Source organism: Ornithorhynchus anatinus, chromosome 4 (genome assembly GCF_004115215.2).
Source record: "Ornithorhynchus anatinus isolate Pmale09 chromosome 4, mOrnAna1.pri.v4, whole genome shotgun sequence".
NCBI classification, from domain to species: Eukaryota; Metazoa; Chordata; class Mammalia; order Monotremata; family Ornithorhynchidae; genus Ornithorhynchus; species Ornithorhynchus anatinus.
Genome location: NC_041731.1, coordinates 89856374 through 89879948, shown reverse-complemented (window position 1 = coordinate 89879948; position 23575 = coordinate 89856374). Strand labels below are relative to the sequence as shown.

Sequence of the window (23575 nt, the reverse complement as noted above, 5' to 3'; positions counted from 1 at the left end):
TGTGCGACAACCTGATGACCTTGTATCTCCCCCAGCACTTAGTGCTTGGCACATAGCAAGTGCTTAACTAATACCATCATTATTATTATTATGTACCACACCAAGTCACAGCTTAATACAAGCTACTGTTATTTTTCTGCTATTCCAGTGACTCTTTTCCTTCTGTTCTACTACTCACAGAGAAAAGGGGGAAAGGACAGAGGTTTCTAGGACAGTGAAACTGTTCATACTCCTCAGGACTAGCCTTTTTATGGTATTTGTTAAGTATTTACTATGTGCCAGGCATTATACTAAGCAATGGAGTAGAGACAAGATAATCAGGTTAGATGCAGTCCCTGTCCCATATGGGGCTCGAGGTCTTGCCCAATATTATACAACAGACAAGTGGCAGACCCAGGATTAGAAACTAGATGTTTCTGACTCCCAGGCCCATGCTCTATCTGCTAGGTCACGCTGGAGACGAAGCTTATTTGGACAGGATATCAATCACTCACTTGATGACATCAGCTGGAGCTGGAGCTGATGTGGGTGGAAATGGGCTCTATGTAAAGGAGCTTAAAAGGAAGCGAGGAACCCAGAGTCTTGAGGGAGACATTCAAAGGGAATGGTTGACAGAAGCTGGAGTTCACCAGGAAAGCTGTGGCTCAGAAGAGGTCAATATCCAAGGAAGAACCCACGTAAGGCAGGCCCACTGAAGAGATACTAAGGAAAGAAAATGTTTTGGGGCCAATAACCATCATCATCATCATCTTGGTATTTATTGAGCGCTTACTTTGTGCAGAGCACTATACTAAACTCTTGGGAAAGGACAGTCAGTGAATGCGTTCCCTGACCACAGTGAGCTTAGAGTATAAATTAGGGCAAGTACTGGAGCAGAGATAAGCTGCTATTCTCAGATCTTTTTTAAGGTTCCGTTTGTACCAACCTACTGTAGCCTTCTCGGCAATTTATATGCTGAGTGTTAAGTGCTACGCAGATTCTATATCGATTCTTTATAGTAGCTAGGAACATTACAAATGCTACTGCTGTCGAAACCTTTAACAAAGTAAATACTGGCTGGATGTTAATATCTAACTAAGGAGATGCCAAAGAGTGATCTCTGTATGTGTGGAGCCTACAAATTCTATCCCAAATCCCACTAGCACCTCAAGCTCATCATGTCCAAAGCTAAATTCCTCAATCTCTTCTCACAAATCCTTTTCTTTACCTCATTTTCCCATTGCAAGAGAACACCAGCATTCTCTCCCTTTATGAATCCCATAACTTTGTCATTATCCATTACTCCTTCTCCTTCAACCTCATATTTAATTTTGTCACCACATCCTGTTGATTCTTCTTCCACATTTCTAAAATCCACCCCTTCCCCTCATGCCCCCCCGTACCACACCAGAACTGCACTTGTCATATCCCTGACTGTCTACTGCATCAGCCGTCCTGCTGATCTCCCTGCCTCCAGTCTCACACTGTTTCAGTCCATACTTTTCTTTGCTACCATCTTTTTAAAATGTCACCCTGAACATCCCTCCCCACTCCTAAAACACCTTCATTGGTCTTCTATCCACTTCTCAGAAACTCAACATTGGCTTTAAAGGCACTCAACAGCTCACTTCCTTCTACCATCTAATCTTCTGCCACCCCTTCCCTCTTTGTTTCTCTCAAGCTCACCTATTTACTCTGCCTGGTTCTCATTATTCCTGCAACTGATTTTTTGACTATGCTCATCACCCAGCCTGGAGCACTGTCTTCATTTGAATCCTTCAGACCACTACTCTACCCATCTTTAAGGCCCAGAAGCCTTCCAAAATTAATTTCTCTTCCCCCTAGCTTTATTTTCCCCAAATACCATTCCAAAACTCCTCATTTGTTCATGCTCAATCTTCTACTGCACATATATATGTGTATGTATATATAGCCGTGGCTTAGTGGAAAGAGCATGGGTTTGGGAGTCAGAGGTCGTGGGTTCTAATTCCGACTCCGCCACTTGTCTGCTGTGTGACTTTGGGCAAGTCACTTAACTTCTCTGGGCCTCAGTTACCTCCTCTGTAAAAATGGGGATAAAAAATGTGAGCCCCACGTGGGACAATCTGATTACCCTGTATCTACCCCAGTGCTTAGAACAGTGCTCTGCACATAGTAAGCGCTTAACAAATACCGTAATTATTATTATCATTATATGTATACATATCTACATTTTCCTATCTGTGACATTTCAATTTCCATCTTCCCTACTAGAGTATAAGCTCCTTGAGGGCAAGGATAATGTCTATTAACTTATTGTACTATGTAGTAGACATTCAATTAATAATGCTGATTAATTTCCTATCAATCACACAACACCCCTTTCAGCAGCCACATTCACACTCATAGGTAAACTTTCCCAATGGTTACATTATCTTTGAATAGTCCAAAACAGAGCTCCTTCTCTTCCCTCCCAAACCCGGTCCTCTCCCGATCTTTCCCGTCACTGGGGATGGCACAACCATCCTTCCCCTTTCACAAGCCTGTAACCTTGGTGTCATCCTTGACACTGCTCTCTCACTCAGCTCACATATCCAATCTGTCACCAAAACCTGTCAGTCTCAGCTTCACAACATCGCTATGATCTGCCCTGTCCTCTCCATACAAACTGGTACCACATTAGTACAATCACTCATCCTATCCTGCCTAGATTACTGCATCAACCAACTTTCTGATCTCTCAACCTCCTACCTCTCCCCACTCCAGTCCATACTTCACTCTGCTGCTTGGATTATCTTTCTGCAGAAACACTCAGGACACGCCACCCCCCTTTTAAAAAATCTCCGATGGTTGCCTATCCACCTCCATAGCAAATAAAAATGTCTCACTATTGGCTTTAAAGCTCTTCATCACCTTGCTCCCTCCTACCTCATCTCCTTTCTCTCCTACAAACCAGCTTACACACTTCACTCCTGTGGTGCTAACTTTCTCATTGTGCCTCAGTCTCGCCTGTCTCGCCATTGACCCCTGGCCCACGTCCTACCACTGTCCTGGAACGCCCTCCCTCCTCAAATCTGCCAGACAATCACTCTCCCCTCCTTCAAAGCCCTGCTGAAGACACATCTCCTACAAGAGGCCTTCCCAGACTAAACCCCACTTTTCCTCATCTCACACTCCCTTCTGCTTCACCCTGACTCTCTCTCCATTTGCTCTTCCCCCTTCTCCCCACCCCACAGTACATATGTATATATCTGTAATTTTATTTTATTTACATTGATGTATTGATGCCTGCTTACTTGTATTGATGTCTGTCTTTAGACTGTGAGCTCGTTGTGGGCAGGGATTGTCTCTCTTTGTTGCTGCACTGTACCTTCACTAGTGCTTAGTACACACAGTACCGTGGCTTAGTGGAAAGAGCCTGGGCTTCGGAGTCAGAGGTCATGAGTTTGATTCCTGGCTTTGCCACTTGCCAGCTGTGTGACTGTGGGCAAGACACTTAACTTCTCTGTGCCTCAGTTACCTCATCTGTAAAATGGGGATTAACTGTGAGCCTCACGTGGGACAATCTGATTACCCTGTATCTACCCCAGCGCTTAGAACAGTGCTCTCTGCACACAGTAAGCTCTTAACAAATACCAGCATTATCATTATTATTCACAGTACTGTGCATAGTAGGTGCTCAAAAATTATGATTGAATGAATTTGGAAAATAAATATACCTTTATTTCCCAGTTAATATTTTTCATTACTCTTGTTAAATTGTGAAACCCAGATAAAATTTTAAAATCTTGAACTGTTTCTACTTCCCCAAATATGCCTCAGTTTTATTGGACAGGCAGGGAATGTTTCTGCTACACTGTGGTATTCTACTCATCCACACACTTAGTACAGTGTCCTGCACACAGGAAGTGCTCAATTAATATGCTCAATTGATTGACCTTAAAGTATTCCATGTTTATTTTTGCAACTTTACAATATTTGCAGTATTTTACACTTTACATTTTGCTCAAGGGGTACAAAACAATAACAGGAATTTGTTCTGAAACATCAGACCAGGTGGTATTTGCAAACCATCCACCCCTAAACTATGATTCCCAAAGATTTGGGAAGCAGTGCGATCTAATGCAAAGAGCTTGGGCCTGGACTCAGAGGACCCGAGTGCTAATCCCAGCTCTGTTGTCTGACTTCAGGAAAGTCATTTCACTTCTCTATACCTCAGCTTTCTCAACTGAAATATGGGGATTTAATATCTGTTCTTTCTCCTACTTAGACTGTCTTGGTCCATCCTGATTTAACTTGTATCTACCCCGGTGCTTAGAACAGTGCTTGGCACAGAGTAAGTGCTTAAGAAATACCATAAAAAAATCATAAAACTCTTCATAAACACAGTTAATCTATTATTATAGAAGTGATTGTATCAAGATAAACCATATCCAAAAATTGGATTGAATTTTATATTTGATTAATGGTTGAAGACAATTTTGGATTTTAATATCCAGGTAATTGAAGACAAAACATATGTTTGGCCATCAAATTTATCATTAATTTCAGTCTGCTGATGCAAGAGAAATTAAATAATTTCAATGAGCTATTTAAAGGGTTCCCCATTCCCATTTCCTTGAAAGTAAGTTTTCAAAGTATAGATAGCACTGATATGTGCAAAACCACTATTCAAATAGTATCCTATGTATGTTTATACAGACCACTTGAATCCATGTTATCTTATTAAAAGGGAAAAAGATAAAAAAGCAAAAAGAGAAAGACAGAAGAGCGTGGAAAAAGGAAAAAGGGATAAAGAAAAATTAGTGTAGGAAGAGCCACACTCAGGAGAAAATATGATCTCTATTTCATTCCCAGCCAACCACTCTGCTTCTTATGAAAACAGGAAATCTAAATTTAAGTTTTTAGTAAAGGTATAAAGGAAGGGAAATGAACAAAAATAGTAAGTCGACTGAGCCTAGCCTCAGCACATGTGAATCTATGTTTATTCTATATTTCCTAGGCGTTTCTCTTCAATTTCAGTAAGATTCTTGTGGACAGAAAATATGCCTTGTACCTCTGTTATCTTGCTCAAGGACTTAGAACAGTGCATCACACTCAGTTGGTGCTCCATCAATCAATCAATCACATTTATTGAGCACTTATTGTGTGCAGAACACTCGACTAAGCACTTGGAAGAGTATGATATAACAGAGTTGGAAGACATACTCCCTGGCCATAATAAGATTAGAGTCTAGAGGGGGAGACAGACATTAACATAAATAAATTACAGATATGTACAAAAGTGCTAAGGGGCGGAGGGGCAGGGTGAATAAAGGGAGCAAATCAGGGTGATGCAGAAGGGAGTGGGAGAAGAGGAAATGAGAGCTTCTGAAACCCTCTTCATAGAAACCCTCGTCAGAGATATCCTCTTCATTGTTAAATGAATATCATTCTTCCTACTACTACTTTTACAGAGTCTTTCATAGCATAACCTCTTGGAAAGGACTCAGGCCTGGGCATCAGAGGACCTGAGTTCAAATCTCCCTCTGCCATTTGCCTATGTGGGGGTCTTTAGGCAAGTTAACTGCTCTGTGTCTCAGTTTCCTCATCTGTAAAATGGGGATTCTATACCTATTCTCCCTCCTACTTAGACTGTGAGGCCCATGGTAGGACAGAGACTGTGTGTGACCTGATTATCTTGGCACAGAGTAAGGGCTTAACAAATAACACAATCAATTATTATGAATAATAAGAATAACAATAGTACTAATAACAATAAGAGCTGTGACAAGGACTTCTGAGGATCTCCTCTTTAGGAACTCTTTTCCCAAGTAATCTTCTTCAGTTCTGCATCCCTCTAAACTGTAAACTCACTGTGGGCAGGGAATGTATCTTATTGTTATAGCATACTCTACCAAGTGCTTAGTAAAGTGCTCTGCTCGCAATAAGCACATAATAAATACGATGGGATAACCGACACTGCATCCTTTACAATTTTCTCTGTTTCTCAATGTGTCTGTCCTCCCCTACTTTAACTTTGATCTCCATGTGGGCCAGGGATTGTGTCTGAGCTATTTATTGTATCTGTCCAGGCCTCGGCCAAGCTCACAACATAGAGTAAGACCTTGATAAACACCATAATCCACTAACTTTCATTTGTGGGGTTTCCCATCTATCACTTTTCAGTCAGTCATTCAGGCAGTTGATTGTATTAATGGAGCACTTACCGTGTGCAGAGCACTGTATTAAGCACCTGGGAGAGTACAATATAACAATAAATAGACACATTCCTTGCATCAGCAACAGCAACAAGGATTAGCATGGCTATTTAGTCTCCAATCATTTTGTTTTCCAATTTTTCCTTAAAATGAGCCTTCTCTTTTAAAAATGAAGTTTTAGGAACCTGCCCAAGCCACTTGCTTGATAACAAAAATAAGCCAGAGAAACCCTGAAGACAAATACCTACACAGACATTGCTTTTTTTTTATGGTATTTGTTAAGTGCTTACCATGGCAATGTATTCAGTGCTGGGGTAGATACAAATTAAGCAAGTTGGACACAGTCCATGTCCAACATGGGGCTCACAGTCTTAATTCCTATTTTACAGATATGGTAACAGGCACAGAGAAGTTAAGCCACTTGCCCAAGGACACCTAGCAGACAAATGGTGGAGCTGGGATTAGAACTCTGGTCCTTCTGACTTCCAGTTCCGTACCCAATCCAGTAGGCCACACTGCTTCTTTACATGCTCTAAAGATGCCATTTTCTTCCATTCTATCTTTGAGATTACTTCATGAACCAATTTTCCATTCCACCCTTGTAATATATGACATTAGTTTTAATCAGGGATATGATTCAATCTCATGGCCTGCTATTGCACATAGTGAGGACTTCAAAGGTGACTAAAAGTTATTTAAAATGCAATTAAAATTAATTAACACTACAAGTTATCTACAGAGCACAGAGAGTCATAAGATTTAAAATCAAAGTCAATTTGGTTCTGGTAAACCAAGATCAGTCCTTAGGGTGTTTCATACCTCACTGGTCATGATGAAACAAGGCAGGGAGATGTAAATTTTTAGGTCTTTACGGGGCTAAAGGTGAACAAGCAAACACTCAAAAATTTGAACAGTTATCCCCTCATTCATCTAATAGGGGAATAAAACTAAGCCCTAGTTTCAAGCTTCCTCTATTTGGAAGTTAATGGAATTTATTAATAATTATAGTAATAAATATGAATATTCTCAGAGAAGCAGCATGACCTAGTGGATTGAGCATGTGTCTGGGAGTCATAAGGGCCTGGGTTCTAATTTTGGCTCTGCCACTTGTCTGCTGTGTGACTATAGGCAAATCACTTCACTTCTCTGTGCTTCAGTTCCTTCATCTGCAAAATGGGGATTAAGTCTGTGAGCCCCTTGTGGAAAAGGGACTGTGTCCAACCCAATTTGCATGTATCCACCCCAGCACTCAGTACAGCACCTGGCACATAGTAAGTGCTCAACAAGCACCATAACTGTTAATAATGGTAACGTCAATGATTGTGGCATTTCCTAAATTCTTACTATATGCCAAATACGGCACTAAAATAATCCGGTGGGACACAATCCCTTTCCCAGGTGGGGCTAATGGTCTACGTTGGAGAGAAAACAGGTATTTTATCCCCATTTTACTGATGAGTGAACTGGGGCACATACTTGCCCAAAGTCACACTGTAGGCAAGTGGCAGGACGAGGACTGGAACTAAGATCCTCTGACTTTCAGTCTATTCCTGCTTCTCAATTCTACTTCAAAGTACATTTTTAGGTTTGTTTGTTGTTGTTTTCTTTCCTGTTATGATGAACCTGGACATATCAAGAAATTCAAAGTTTAGCAACTCTGAAGAAACTTTTTACCCAAGAGGGTTTTCAAACATTCTACCAAACATACGTCCTGAACCCTCAAGGTTTTTCCCTTCCTATCTCTCCCAGCACTCTGGAACTGCGACCATGCTCTCCAATTCCTGCCATTCTCTAAAATAGAATGATAATCCCCCATTTTTCCATCTTCAGAATTCAGAAAGTGGAAGAAATGACCTACACTATGAATACTGAAAGGAGAAAAGGGGTCATTTGAGCTGCTCTACATTATGGTAGTGGCAAGAGGTGGGTGGAAGTTGATGCTAATTGATGCAAGAGAAGACTGACTTGGAAAGTGAATTGTGAGTGTGTGAAGTGAAAGAAGAAAGTAAAAGTGGGGGAAAAAAAGAGAAAGGGAAAGAAAAACTAAAGGAAGAGGGCTGTGACTTCTAGGGAAGAAGAGGGACTCAGTGGCAACATTCATGTCTACTGTAAGCTTCTCCCCTCTGCTCACAGCTCTCAGTATCACAGTCAAACACAAATCTCTTGTTCTCTGACTCCCATGTCTTTCAAAGATGGTATGACTTTCAATTAGAAAACGCTTGATGAAATTTCAATACATTTATCTCTAAATCACACACTGAGAGTCAAAAACAATTCTCCAGAGAATACAGAGAGAGTATCTGGAGAAAACAACAGCTATGTTTTCTAATGGATAGAGCATATTTTTATCCATCAGGCTCCTGGTAGAGACTGAGTGTAATTTATTCACTCTTCATCGCTTTGAAATCTTTAATGAAAGTAAAATCAGTGACTAAGAGAATCTGTGACTTTGTTTATTAAATTACGAGTAGCATAAAAAACTCATCAGATCTTATTTCATATGTTTTTGAGCTACTTATTTTTTATTTATGTACTTACATGCTTTCGTAACTCCTACACTCTTGTTAAAAATATATCTCCATTTAAATAAGGCTATAAAGCTACTTCGGCTGAGTGTAGATTCTTATTTACCTACAAATCAAAATGCTGGGAGGGATTTTGAAACATTGCAGTATTATGCTATAAAGATTTCCCAAGGTGTATCTAGAAAAGCTGAAAAATATATATATTTGTATATAGGCTTAAATCTAAAAGCAAGAATGTCTGCAAAAACTAAGCTTGCATCAGGAAATCAGGAATAAAATTCAAAGTTGCCATAGCAGCCCACCCACACTAAAAAAAATGTGAGCAAGATGGAGAAAGCAAAAGAGATAGGCATAAAAAAATCTACAGTTAACAAAATGGTAGTGTCCATCGATGGCAATTATATTCAGACAGTCTGATTTCAGTTCTGAAGTAACACAATGTTTATGGATGTCATACTAATGGACATTTCCTGCCAATCTTTCTTTTTATAAAACTCCTGGACTTTGTGCCCTGGGCTTTAACTTTCACTTGTAACCCCCTCTAAGGGCAGAGGAAGTGAGTTGGGACCTGGTGATAAATGTCCATACCATGAATAGTGCTGGCTCTGAAATGCCAGGAAATACTTAACTTTGCACTTATTTGGAAAAACATAATATAAAAAAAGTTCAATCTATTATTTTGGAAAAAAAACAGTTTTTCTGATAGATGAGTTACACAGTTTAAATTATGAGAGTGGGATAATTGGCTTCACATCATACCACAGATTAGCTCTGCCTTTATTGATATAGGAAATTAGAGCTGTCCCTGTAATTCAATGTAACATGCTTTGATGTATTGATTATATACACTGTAATAACTTTCATTATGTCATCAGCATGTAAATGTTTTATATATATATATACTGGTTATGTATATATTTGATGTGTTATACATATAAAAATAGACCAATGAGCACATGAAATGTATGAATTTTAGGGTACTCAGTTCATCAGATTGTGATTACTGATTCATTCAGCCCTAAATTTTTATTTTAAGACTGGATTTATCACACTCTAGCTGAGGATATGCATGTCATGTAGTAAGCTGGTGAACTGAAAAGAACCATGAAGGGAATGAAAGGGAGTCATCAGACTACAGATCAGATAGGAGCTAACTCAGGAAGAATGTAATGTGAAGGTGAATAGTGAAGAGAAAATATATCATGCGAAAAAAGTGCCAATGGGATAAAAATCATTTGTGAAACCAAGAGGTCACAAAGCCGGAAAGGAAGAAAGAGGATGAAAAGTTGGCCTTTGAAAATCAAAGCAACAATAAAGTGAAGATCTGGCACAGTAGCAATTGAAATAATTTTTTTCAAGGTGGTCTAGCAGTGAAGATATGATTACTTTCATACTCACCATTTTCAGATAAACAAACTCAGATGATTGCTTTGGCTAGGCAACTTTGAGCTGAAATGATTTCTGCCTGTCTGACCAACATTTAGATAATCAAGCCATGATATTAACTGAGTGCTTACTATGTCCAGAGCACTGTACTAAGCGCTTGGGAGAGTACAATACCACAGAGTTGGCACAACTGCCCATAGCGAGCTTACAGCCTGGATAGCAGATAAAAGAAAATTCCCAGGTAGCGGAGAAGGTGGAGAGTAGATGTGTAACTAGTTGCTGAAGTACTTGAATTACGTCAGGGAACAGTCCTCCCTCACACGAATCTGTCTGGATATAGCACAATATAGTGTCAGAGAAACAGTTTTGTGCATGTGTATGGTGTGGGTCGAGGTGCTCATATTATAAATCCAATGGCTTCTACTCTATCCTAATCCTCCTCGACCTCTAAGCTGCCTTTGACACTGTAGACCATCCCCTTTTCCTCTACACCTTATCTCACTTGGCTTCACCGACTCCGTCCTCTCCTGGTTCTCCTCTTATCTCTCTGGCCATTCATTCTTGGTCTCTTTCGCAGGCTCCTCCTCCCTCTCCCATCCACTAACTGTAGGGGTTCCTCTAGGGTCAATTTTTGGCTCTCTTCTGTTCTCCATCTATACTCACTTCCTTGGTGAACTCATCCGCTCCCAAAGTTTCAACTATCATCGCTAAGCAGATGACACCCAAATCTACATCTCCTCCCATGTTCTCTCTCCTTCCCTCCAGGCTCATATCTCCTCCTGCCTTCAGGACATCTCCACCTGGATGCACGCCCGCCACGCAAAACTCAACATGTCCAAGACTCAGGTCCTTATCTTTCTTCCCAAACCATGTCCTCTCCCCGACTTTCCTGTCACTGTGGACAGCACTACCATCCTTCCCGGCTCAAAGGCCCGCAGCCTTGGTATCATCCTTGACTTTGCTCTCTCATTCACCCCACATATCCAATCCGTCCCCAAAATCTGCCGGTCCCACCTTCACAATATCGCCAAGATCCGCCCTTTCCTTTCCATCCAAACTGATACCTTGCTGGTACAAGCTCTCGTAATATCTCAACTGAATTATTGTGTCAGTCTCCTCTCTGATCTCCCATCCTCCTGTTTCTCTCCGATCCAGTCTATTCTTCATTTTGCTGCCCTATCATCTTCCTACAGAAACGCTCTGGGCATGTCACTCCCCTCTTCAAAAAACCTCCAATGGTTGCCTATCAACCTCTGCATGAAACAAAAACTCCTCACTCTTGGCTTCAAAGCTCTCCATCACCTCACCCCCTCCTACCTCACCTCCTTTCTCTCCTTCTACTGCCCAGCCCATACACTCCACTCCTCTACTAATCACCTCCTCACGGTCCCTCATTCATACCTGCCCTGCCATCGACCCCTGGCCTACATCCTGCCGGTGACCTAGAATGCCTTCCTCCTTACAACCGCCAAACTAATTCTCTTCCCCTCTTCAAAGCCCTACTGAGAGCTCACCTCCTCCAGGAGGCCTTCCCAAACTGAGCCCTCCCTTTCCCTCTGCTCCTCCTCCCCTCCCCATTCCCTCTTCTCCCACCCTCTGCTCTTTCTCCTTTCCCTCCCCACAGCACTTGTGCATATTTGCATATATCATTTATTACTCTACTCATTTTGTTAATGATGTGTATCTATCTATGATTCTATTTTTCTTGATGATATTGACACTAGACCACTTGTTTTGTTCTGTTTTGTCTTGTTGCCTGTCCCCCCGTATAGACTGTGAGCCCACTGTTCGGCAGGGATTGTCTCTGTTGCCGAATTGTACCTTCCAAGCACTTAGTACAGTGCTCTGCACATAGTAAGTGCTCAATAAATACAATTCAATGAATGAATGAATACATTTTGGTGAGCGTAAGGTTCTGCAGGAATACACCCTCTTCATTACAGAAACACCAACCTATGCTCTTATGTAGGACTGCTAAAATCCCAAGCATTAAACCCATGACAGGGGTAGCCAAGCCTCAAACTGAAAGGTTACAAACCAAAATCCCAGTGTGGTTCATAGTTGCAGAAAGATAAAAGTTCCTTTAATTGAAACATAGAGCAGGTGCTTTGGATGTAGGGAGGAGGGAAGTGGCAGTGAATAGTGGAGAGTTGGCATTCTCGGGGAAGGGACTACTGAAGTAGCAAGACCTAGTCGGTAAAGCATGGACCTGGGAGTCTTCAGTGTGACCTTGGGCAAGCCACTTAACCTCTCTGTGCCTCAGTTACTGCGTCTGTAAAATGGGGATTAAGACTGTGATATTTGTTAAGTGCTTACTATGTGCCAACCACTGTTCTAAACACTGGGAGAGATACAGGTTATTAGGTTGTTCCACTTGGGGCTCACAGTCTTAATCCCCATTTTATAGATGAGGTAACTGAGGCACAGAGAAGTTAAGTGACTTGCCAAAAATTACATAGCAGGCAAATGGTGGAGCCAGGATTAGAACCCACAACCTATGACTCCTAAAACCATGCTCTTTCCACTAAGCCACGCTGCTTCTCTAAGCTGTGAGCCCCATGTGGGACAACCTGATTACCTTTCGCCAGCACTTAGAACAGTGCTTGGCACATAGTAAGCGCTTAACAAATACCATAATCATTATTATTATTATTATTATTACTAATTCCAGCCTTGCCACCTCCTATGTGACCTTGGGCTAGTCACTAAACTTTTTCATGCCTCAGTTACCTCATTTGTAAAATGAGGATTGATGGTGAGGCCCATGTGAGATAGGGACAGTTCCTACCTTATATCTTCCAGCACTTAGTACAGTGCCTGACACAGAGTAAGCATTTAACAAATACCAAAAACAAAATAAACAAACAAAAGGGACTGGAGTGGCTGGTCTCTATGGTAGGGGTGGTGATTTAGAGAGACGGAGGGGCAGGGGTCAAGGGAGGGGCTGGGGTTGACTCTCTGCCCTTACTAGACTGTAACCTCATTGTGGGTGGGAAATGTGTCTGTTTATTGCTATACTGTACTCTCTGAAGTGCTTAGTACAGTGCTCTGCACACAGCAAGTGCTCAAAAAATATGATTGACTAATAAACTGAAAGCTGCAAACCAATAATAATAATAGTAATAATAGTAACAATGATAATGATGATAATGGTATTGAAGGGTTACTATGTGCCAAATACTATGTTGAGTCCTCACGTAGACCAAATATAATCAGCTCAGACACAGCCCCTATTCCACATAGTGTTCAGCCCACAGTCTAAGGGGGAAGGCAGACAAGAATTTTATTCCCATTTTACAGTTGTGCACTTTCCACTAGGCCAGGCTGCTTCTCAAGGCTCAGAGAAGGAGCAGGATTGGAAGAGCCTCCTAGGTGGCCATTCCTGAATTCTGATGCTGATTTGTGCTCTAAAAAAATTGCCTCTCATTAAAATCCATGTAAAGTGGCCAAGTTCCTGGATCTGATGGTGTTCCTGAAGTTCAGGAAAAGAAGGGATTTTATGCTTAAACCTTTAGAGATGCAGTGTGGCTAAGTGGAAAGAGCCCGGGCTTGGGAGTCAGAGGTCATGGGTTCGAATCCCGGATCTGCCCCTTGTCAGCTGTGTGACTGTGGGCAAGTCACTTCACTTCTCTGTGCCTCAGTTCCCTCATCTGTAAAATGGGGATGAAGACTGTGAGCCTCATGTGGGACAACCTCATTCCCCTGTATCTACCCCAGTGCTTAGAACAGTGCTCTGCACGTAGTAAGCGCTTAACAAATACCAACATTATTATTATTATTATTTACACTGGCTATTCCTCATTCCGTAGAATACTGGATAACGATCGTAGGTCTTTAATGGCCCTTCCCCCATCTCCATATTCTCTATCTTCAAGAAGAAAGTTTAGAGAGCTGACTTGGTATGAAACTCCTTTGTTTTCTCAGTTCTCCAGTGCCAGCATGGGCTTTAACCATTCATTTTGGACAAGCTTCTAAAGATACTGCTAACCAGACACTACCTGAATGCAATGTAGTTTCAGATCTGAACACAGTCCTGCAGTATTTTTGCAGCATGCCAATACAAGAGTCATGTGGGGATAAATGGCAAAATCACTTAACTGCATTCATACAAAACCATTTTGTCAGCATTAATAAATCTGCTTTCTGGCAACCTCTAAGCAAATTGAGCTTTCACTCACAATTTCTTCCCTAGCTTGAGTAGTGAGTGAGCAGAACACAGAAATCAGTATTTTGGAAGCAACCAAACCTGGTTTCTGATCCAACTACCTCAAGAGCCCTAATACTGCTACAATATCCCTCACTGGATATTTCTTCACATATCCATATCTGTCAAACTACAGGGCTGTTTAATTAAACAGCCAATCCCCTTTCAGTACCTGACTAACAAAGGCAGACCATGAAAATGCATTAAGAACCAGGTGTAATGTATGAATCATCCCTCCCTCTTAGACTATGAACCTCATGCGGGACAGGAACTTTAGCCCACCTAATTAACTTGTACTTACCATAACATTTATAACAGTGTTTTACACATAGTAAGTGTTTAATAAATCAGATAAACAATGTTTAAAATTGGCAGCAGATTCTCTTTAAGTTGTTCATGCCTTAGATAGCTTCAGCTCCCTTATTTTAACATGCTACCACACATGGCTCCATGCCTTGTTCTAGAGTGCCAAAATACTTGTTTTCTTGAGGCACACCCCACCTAGAACAGGGCTACATCTTTCTTAGTTGAACTTTTCATTAGAAAGTTCCAGGCGAGCCATGAATCCATTCGGCATAAGTCTTAGATCCAGGCCCTAAAACTCAGCTTTGGCTGTGTTAATACAAAGATAATAATAATAATGATGATTATGGCATTTATTAAGGTCTTACTATGTGCCAAGCACTAAGTGCTGGGGTAGATACAAGCTAATTAGGTTGTCCCACGTGGGGCTCACAGTCTTAATCTCCATTTTATAGATGAGATAACTGAGGCACAGAAAAGTTAAGGGACTTGCCCAAAGTCACACAGCTGACAAGTGGCGGAGCGGGAATAGAACCCTTGTCCTCTGACACCCAAGACCATGCTCTTTCCATTAGCTAAGCTGCTTCTCTATTGAGGCCTGTAATAATAATAATAATAATAATAATAATGGTATTTGTTAAGCGCTTACTATGTGCAAAGCACTGTTCTAAGCGCTGGGGGGATACAAGGTGATCAGGTTGTCCCACGTGGTGCTCACAGTTTTAATCCCCATTTTACAGATGAGGAAACTGAGGCACAGAGAAGTGAAGGGACTTGCCCAAAGTCACACAGCTGGCAAGCGGCGGAGCTGGGATTAGAACCCATGACCTTTGACTCCCAAGCCCGGGCTCTTTCCACTGAGCCACGCTGCTTCTCTAATTGCAATACCAATCTTACACCCACACATGAGCCCTGGACAACAGCTGTTATTTTGCATATTCCTGAGAGGAGCCATTTTAATGAATGAGAAGAAGGACCACTACCTTGGGTCCACTGGCTTTGGGAAGGCTCCCTACAACTGCAGATAGAGTATACCCTGTAAGTGACAATCTGTTAAATTGAAAGAGTTTCTTGGAGGTGAAAATGTGTATGCTAACATCTGCTTCCAGGCCTCTTGTTGCATCTTCCAACATGACAGCATAGAATAAACTGAAGAAAACTAAGTCAACCGTGCATCCCTATTTCATTCCATCACTGACAGGGAATCAATCGGATAAGGTACTACAGGGTCTGATCAGCCTTCCATGCTGACATGAAGTAGTCTCAAAATATCAATGAACTTCGGGGCAGCCAAATTTGCTAAATCATTCCCAGGATTCAGACCTGCTGAGAGGATTAAATGCTTGGGTCAGGTCACTGAGAACAGCCTAGAGATGCTGGTAGACCTCCCTGCACTTCTCCTGCATTTGGAAAACAATGTGGCCTAGTGAAAAGAGTCTGGGTCTGGGAGTCAGATGACCTAGGTATTAATCCAGCTCTCTCAATCGCTTACTGTGTGCCTTTGGGCAAGTCACTGAACTTCTCTGGTCCTCAGGTTCCTCATCTATATAATGGGGATTCAATACCTGTTTTCATTCCTAGTTAGACCGGTAGTACCAAGTGGAACAGAGGCTATGTCCAATCTGAATTACTTGTATCTACTCCAGTGCTTGATACATAGGAAGTGCTTATAATTATCTGACAAGCAGAAAAGACCATGTCCACTATGCCACATTGTGATCTGAAGCCACACTGCGATTCTGGGAAATTTTGGCAAGTGGTAATAATTAGAAGATGGAACAGGACTCCTCTGGTTGAGATCTTGCTGAAGGCAATAGAGAGGAATGAGATGGATCTAATTGAAACCTGATCTTTTTGAAGAGGTTGATGATGTTGACACTGCCTCAGTGTTTGACATGTTGAGGAAGTGCTATGGAAGTTATGGTTATGGAAGTGTTTAAACCCTGTTTAATGAACTTAACAGAGTTTCCACTCCATGCTGGAAGACCTTCACATGTTTGCCACTGGGTTCATTCAATCATATTTATTAAGCACTTACTGTGTGCAGAGCACTGTTCTAAGTGCTTGTAAAATTTATAATAATAAGATGTATCTTCATTTTTCATGGCTCTGGAAGCTGGGCAACTTCCTCAGTAGCTGGGTCAAGTGCCCACGCATTGCATCTCACTGAACAACTAATTTTATTATGCTACTAATTAAGTGCTTACTATGTGTTAAGCACTGTTTTAAGCATTGGGGTAGATACAGGTTTATCAGGTTAGACACAGTCTCTGTCCCACATGGAGCATACAGTCTAAGTAGGAGGGAATACGATTTAATCCCCATTTTATAGATGAGGTAAGTGTGGCACAGAGAAGTTAAGTGACTTGCCCAAGGTCACACAGGAGACAAGTAGCAGGTCCTCTAACTCCCTGACCTGTGCTGTATCAACTATGCCACGCTGCTTCGCTCATGAAAAGATTGCTCAGGGTAGAGGCAGGCTCTCACACTCCACAGAACTTTAAATTGTGTACATGTATCTATCTATATATAGAGAGAAGCAGCATGGCATAGTGGATAGAGAGTGGGTCTGAGAACTTAGGTAAGCCACTTAATTTCTCTGGGTCTCAGTTCCTCTCGGGACAGGGACTGTATTCAACCCAAACAGCTTGTATCTACCCCAGTGCTTAGTACAGTGCCTGGCACATAATAATCACTTAACAAATGCATTGTAATAATATATAGATAGATAGATAGATACATACATACATACATACATACGCAAATATACAACTTTAAAAGTTCACCTATATATACATATACAATTTTAAAAGTTCACATATATGTGTATATCTAGCTGCCTAAAATAGATAATAGAAATTTAGTTTATGTTTTGGAAAGGAGTGATGGAAAAGCATGACGAAAGATTGCTGGAAATATTTTTTGTCAAAATCTGGCTTTGATTCTAGCTAGCTATTGAATTTGATACTATATTGACATAAACTCTGATGGTTAAGTTAATCAGGCTGTCCTGAGATACCCAGGACATCAGGGGTTTCAGGAATAGCTCTCCAAAAGGCACTAGAACTTTTCCTTTCAGTCTACCTTAGAAAACTGGTTTCAGGAGTCTCTGCTGTTCCCACACTCACTACTTGTCCCCCAAAGACACATATCTAGTTATTAGATACTCAGTGCTAATCCTTTCATCTTCAGAGAGACTCTCTGAAACTAGCAATAATACCATCATTAGCGGTTTAGCCTCCACCACCTGAATGCCATGGTGATGGTGTTCATTAAATTTACTGAATAGTTCAGTCCCAGTCACTGTCTCCCTCAAGGGACTCACAATTCAAGGTGGGGAGAATAGAAACGTAGAGAGAGGGAAGATTGTAAGCAGTAGGAGACAACAAAGACAGACTATAAAAATTAAGAACTTTATGTGGAGTTCCTATCAGTATTTTTTTTTTTTGGTGTCTGTCCCCAGAGCTACACTATTAGCTCCTTGAGGGCAGGTATTGTGACTATTAATTCTATTGTACTTTCTATTATAGTTTCCCAAGGGCTTGGTATATTATTGTGCACAGAATAGGGGCTCAACAAACCCCATTGGTTGACTGACAGAGAACAGTCTTGGAGGCTTTTACCACTCCCAGGCCCAGACTTCGTTATGAATGCCTCAACCCACTGAGCATCTTTGAGGGCAACACAAATGCCAAGATGCTGAAAATCAGATCAGGGACTCCAGGAACTAGTTCCATACCAGGGAAATTATTTTTTATAGCCAGGTTGGACTTAGTCAAATCCCAACTCCTACTTACATAGAAATTAAATTTTCCTGTGAAGTAAACAAACTTTTGGTTCCTGAAGAGTTCAGAGTTGGTCCTGCAGAAGGCCCCCTTTGTAACCTGCATGGTTACTGAGAATAGGGTTTAGCTATTATCTCCTTGATAGTAAATGTACTTCAAATACATAAATTTACTTAAAATTGAAATAGCCACACAACTTTAGTAGTCATAAAATGATCAAAAATGAGGACATAATAATGAATGCTGAGTAGAATTAATTTTTCTTCACCAACACTGAGACATTCAGCAATCTCTCATTACAGATTTATCTCCTAAATGAATGTCCATAATTACTTGCATAACTGCCTTACTTTTTGCATCATTTTTGCAACACAAAAACAGGGTAGGGCTAGTATGTGGGGTCATGTAAGAATTAAGTCTAGCAACCAGGGGAACAGGACAAATGAGGAAAAGGAAAAAGGAGGAGGAAGGAGAGGAGAAGGAAGAGGAAAGTAAGAGAGCACTTGAGACTCCATCTCTTACTTCTATTGCACTCACACAAGCATTGCATTTAATAGGCACTTGAAGAGTTGATCCTTCTCCATCCCCCTTCTCCTCTTCCTACCCTGGAGTACCCAGACTTCAGTGGAGAAATACTGTCTCCTGGTCAAACCAGCTGTGCCCAGTTATCCGGTTCTGATCCTTTCTTCCCCCCAGTTCACACTGCTACCAGTGCTTATAAATAAGTGATACATAAAATAATCCTATATTCCTATCTCCAAAATTGGGTAGGGGAAATTTTGCAATGGAGTTATATGAGTAAATACTGTATTCGAAAATACTTTTCACTCATAATGTGCATCAATGCTACTCTGTTATGAAGTTAAAAACAAGTTCACAGACTCCAGGAGTTCCTTAAAAGCACTGGCGTGAACCATTAGCCAGTGAAGAAAAGAAGGCTATGTCATAATTCAGCCCCGTAGGTCTGGAAAATTCTATGATATTCTCGAGAAAAGAAGGCAAGATGACTTTAATATTACTTGTTCATGCCTTCCTGATAGCTGCTGCTACATGGAGGATGCTGAGCTATTTTCTGTCAGTCAGGGGACAAGATAATATCGGGTTCCTGGGGTTGCCTTGGAGACGAGACCATTGCCGCTGGCTCCAGAAACAACGGCTGTGTCCGAACAGCTTATTTCACAAGGTAGGTGCCTGGCATGAGACTTGCCTGGCATACATGGGAAACAACCAAAAAAACATGCTTGCACTGGCATAACTTCCAGAAATAGAGGTTAGTCTCAGCTTTGCTAAGCTATCCCACTGGTTGTGCAGACTAATGGCTTTGAAGCATGAAATTGTTCCCCAGCCCCCTGCCTTGATCACTTGGATGGGAGTTGGATGTAGCATTTTCCCTAGGTTACATGGTCAGGCCTTCTGGAGGAAATTTTTTATAGCTCCACAGGCACCAAACTGCTATTTTAGTCCACTGGTGAAGAAAAAAACCTTCCATTAACCTTGGTTGTCAATCAACCACTATATTACACAGTGCAGACTTTTTAATCTTATAGTGAATTTAATTATTCAAATTTCCCCACTAAGCTGGATCTTGATTTGCATCTCAATTAGTCATATTTATTAAGCTCTTACCATGTGCAGAACACTGTACTAAGTGCTTAAGGGGGCGTACAGAATAAGAGAGTTGGTAGACTTATTCCCTTGACCACAAGGAGCTTACAACTCAACACCAAATATTGAAAGAAGCAATTTTACCAAAACCAAAATTCAATTTGCATTTTTCTAGATGTCTCATTTCTGCCTTACTTTTAGGGCAAACTGAATGAACACATATCAATATGAGTAATGTGTGAGTATTTTTAATCCTAACTCAGAGAAAGTTTGGTCTATGACTGAGAGCCAAACAAAAATTAAAATTGAAATCTGTGAGATTAAAAGAATTGCCTAGCAACTTGAAGTATGAAGGTATATTTGTGTAAAAGCAGTCTTTGAATGACCCTGGAAAGAAATATAAAGGATTGGTTTTAACGCTAGGATTATCAAGAAAGAATAAGACCCATAGCTGAACATGATGTCTTCTTTCTGGTTCAATAAGCTCATTAATAATGCTCAAAGACCCCTGTTTCCATTACATCTTATCTAATGGGACAATCATATTCTAAAACAGAAATGCCCGAAGCTGTCCATCCCTCTACCAAACCCAGCCAACAGTCTATTACTTTTACCTGAGGTAGGTACTGCATTGATTGGACTAAGGTTATGAATGATATTCTGACCATTGATACCAAATCCAAAGTGATAATACACATTATAATGACATTTTATAGCAATTGTGTTTACTTACTGCCAGGTACATAGCTGCATAAACACTTAGTGCTGCTTCTTTGGATGGAAATGTTTTCCTGGCTCGCATGATGAGATCGGGATTGCCAGTACAAGCCTGTGAACCACTGACGAACTGAGTAAACTGCTGGCATCCAAGCGCCGTGTAGTTGGGCTTACAGAGTTCAAGGAAATGTGGAGCCAGATTCCCTGTTACCACTTGTCCAGCATTTACAAAGATATCAGTAGCAAACAGTCCAAATGTGTAAATGCCTGGGGAAAAGCAAAGTGATGAATTTTTTATTTGGGAGACTCAACTAAACAAAGCAAAATGGCAACACTTTAGCAATACAAGCATTTTGAACAGAAGAATCTTTCCTCCAACCTTCACTGTTTGCACTGGAGGGAGGGTTGAATTATTTACTATAACAATGGTTTTCTTCAGCTGTTTGCCACTGGCTACATTTTTATGCATAGCAGGTTTATAAGAGAATGTAAAGCACAAAAATATACTCTGAATGACCAAAACTGCATTGCTTGAAGAGTTTATCTAAGGCAACTTTTTCCTAAAGTCTATACTTACCACCAACTAAATATATTTGGGGAACCTTTATTTTTTTTTTGGTTTGGAAATGCTGTCACTTAATTACTCAAAGGCAGAACAGATGTGTTAGCTTTTGATGAACATCTCTAAAGCCCCATCCAGGTAGGCAGTTCTTTTTCTGGAGTTGCAAATTAGCACTAAAGCCCAAAGCCATCAGTTTTCATTTCAATATCTAGCAAAATGTAAATGAACCAGAAATGTTCAGAGAAAGACCTGCATTGCTTGAAAAACGAATTTTAGATAGGAAAGAGTTATAAATTTGATTTGAAACCACCATTTTCATTTGATAGCTACTTCATGCATGCACATTGACCGAGATATGGGAAAATGTGGGAATGATAATGGAAACATAAAGTAATTTTTACATAACGTGGAATTAGACGTGCTGTGGCCATTAAAATAACAAAAAAACAGATCCCAAGATTCCTCTGTCCGTTATAAGTGAAACTCCCACTTAAGTCATGATCACAGAAGCCCTACAAAAGTATCCTACAAATAAAAGGATAGCGATGCAAACGACAATATTCTTGTCTTTGAAAATAATATGTCAACATTACCCAAAATTAACTTTTCATTTATTTTTACCCATATCTAATAAATACTATACAACTTGGTCAATTGGGATTTTCTCTTTATTCCTATCAGTCCTTTCAGATAGATATACCTACAGAGAACAATAGATGTGACTTGTCAAGGTAGTGCTACTTATCTGTATTCACAATATTTAAAGATATTTATCTGCTTTTCTTTTCAACTGTTTGTTTTTTGCATGGGGTTGCTGATAAGAAGTGATCCGGCAAGGAAAGATAGACTCTAAGTTCCTTGAAGGCAAGGATCTTGCCTATCAACTCTGCTGTATTGTACTCTCCCAAGCACTTAGCCCAGTTCTCTGCACACAGAAAGTGCTCAGTAAATGCCACTGACTCATTAATTGATAAGGTAGAGTTGGCCCACACTATGACAAGGCCATATTAAAAATGTTGATAATTTTGTGAGGTACAATGAGCTTATGCAGGCATTTCACTGACCCACTCTGAAAAGACACATTTTACCTTAATACGTAATAACATCTGAATAGCTCAAAGAAATTTTAAAAATCATTTAATGAACTATCGTACCAGCCCAACTGAAACTGATCAATACATACGTAAATATCACTACTCAAAGAGAAAAAAATTTAGGAAGTTAATTGATTTAAAAATATAAATTAAAGTCCATTATGATAATGCTAATCTAAAACACTCAATACTCCTTCCCCAAACAAGCATTTTAAAGCCATTCATTTATTGAAGCTTCAGTCAAGGGAAAATCCTCTTTTTCTCTTTGAACACATAAATTGAAGCAATGCTAAATAACTTCCCAAGATCATAAGAAGTCAACAATAGAGCTGGTGATAGAAAGGTTTTCCTTTATTTGGGTATTACTGAAATCCCCATTACAAGATTATTCCCTAAACCCAGTTGCTCTGCATTTAAAATGCCATCTATAGACTTTTTCCTTAATCCAACTAAGTTCCCTGTTCTTCTCACATCCCTCTTCTCACCACTATCACCCATGATATTCACACACTGAGGAGTGAGAGCTCCAAGAATAAACTCAAGCTTCTTATCTTTGAATTTTTAAACACTGTCCTTTGATGAAGTTTTTGTGATTTAGTGCTGAAAAACTTCAGGGTCTATTATGTGGAATGGTTTCTGCAGAGAAATCAGAGAGCAAAAATGGCTGCAAAATAGAGCCCACAGAATGCTTCCCTACTTTAACAGAAAAAAGTTATAAGTAGGAAACACAGGTTATAGAGTACTGGAAAAGCTAATGATTAATATATAACATGCACCTTACTACGTGATCCAGAAATTGGGGAGGTTAAAGTGTGTAAAACAAATGCCTTTTAAAAATTTTATTAACTATTGTTTTAAAGATTGAAATCAGGAGACCTTAACTCTATGACAAAATTTCATATAATGAATTACTGCAAACAAATAACAAATGCAGCATATTTGGATGTGTAAACAAATCCATGCATAAGTAAGGAGGTGATAGATTTGCAAGTATGCCTGGCTTAAGAAATCTGACTAAACATGGAAGTGATTAAGAGAGACTATTTAGCATTCCTTCATACAGATACGACGATATACAGGTGTGTATGAAGTTATCGGGCCAACTGTTCCTGTGAAAATGGTTGAAACACTATGATTTATCTTCTGGAAGTCTATTATCTTAATGATACTGGGGCATTTGCTATTTTTGCTATTTAGAAATACCTCCTTCCTCTTACTAGTCCAGTAGGACAAGGA

The 23575-nt window shown here is 40.4% G+C and overlaps 1 protein-coding gene across 2 annotated transcripts in view; it reads right to left on the bottom strand.

The window, feature by feature from the left end:
- Positions 1-23575, bottom strand: part of PLPPR5 (phospholipid phosphatase related 5) — a 98874-nt gene that overhangs the window by 36454 nt on the left and 38845 nt on the right. For both annotated transcript variants that reach the window (XM_029062053.1, XM_029062054.1), the window contains exon 3: positions 20700-20950. In XM_029062053.1, coding sequence (XP_028917886.1) covers positions 20700-20950 — 251 coding nt within the window. The remainder of the gene's footprint in view (positions 1-20699; positions 20951-23575) is intronic.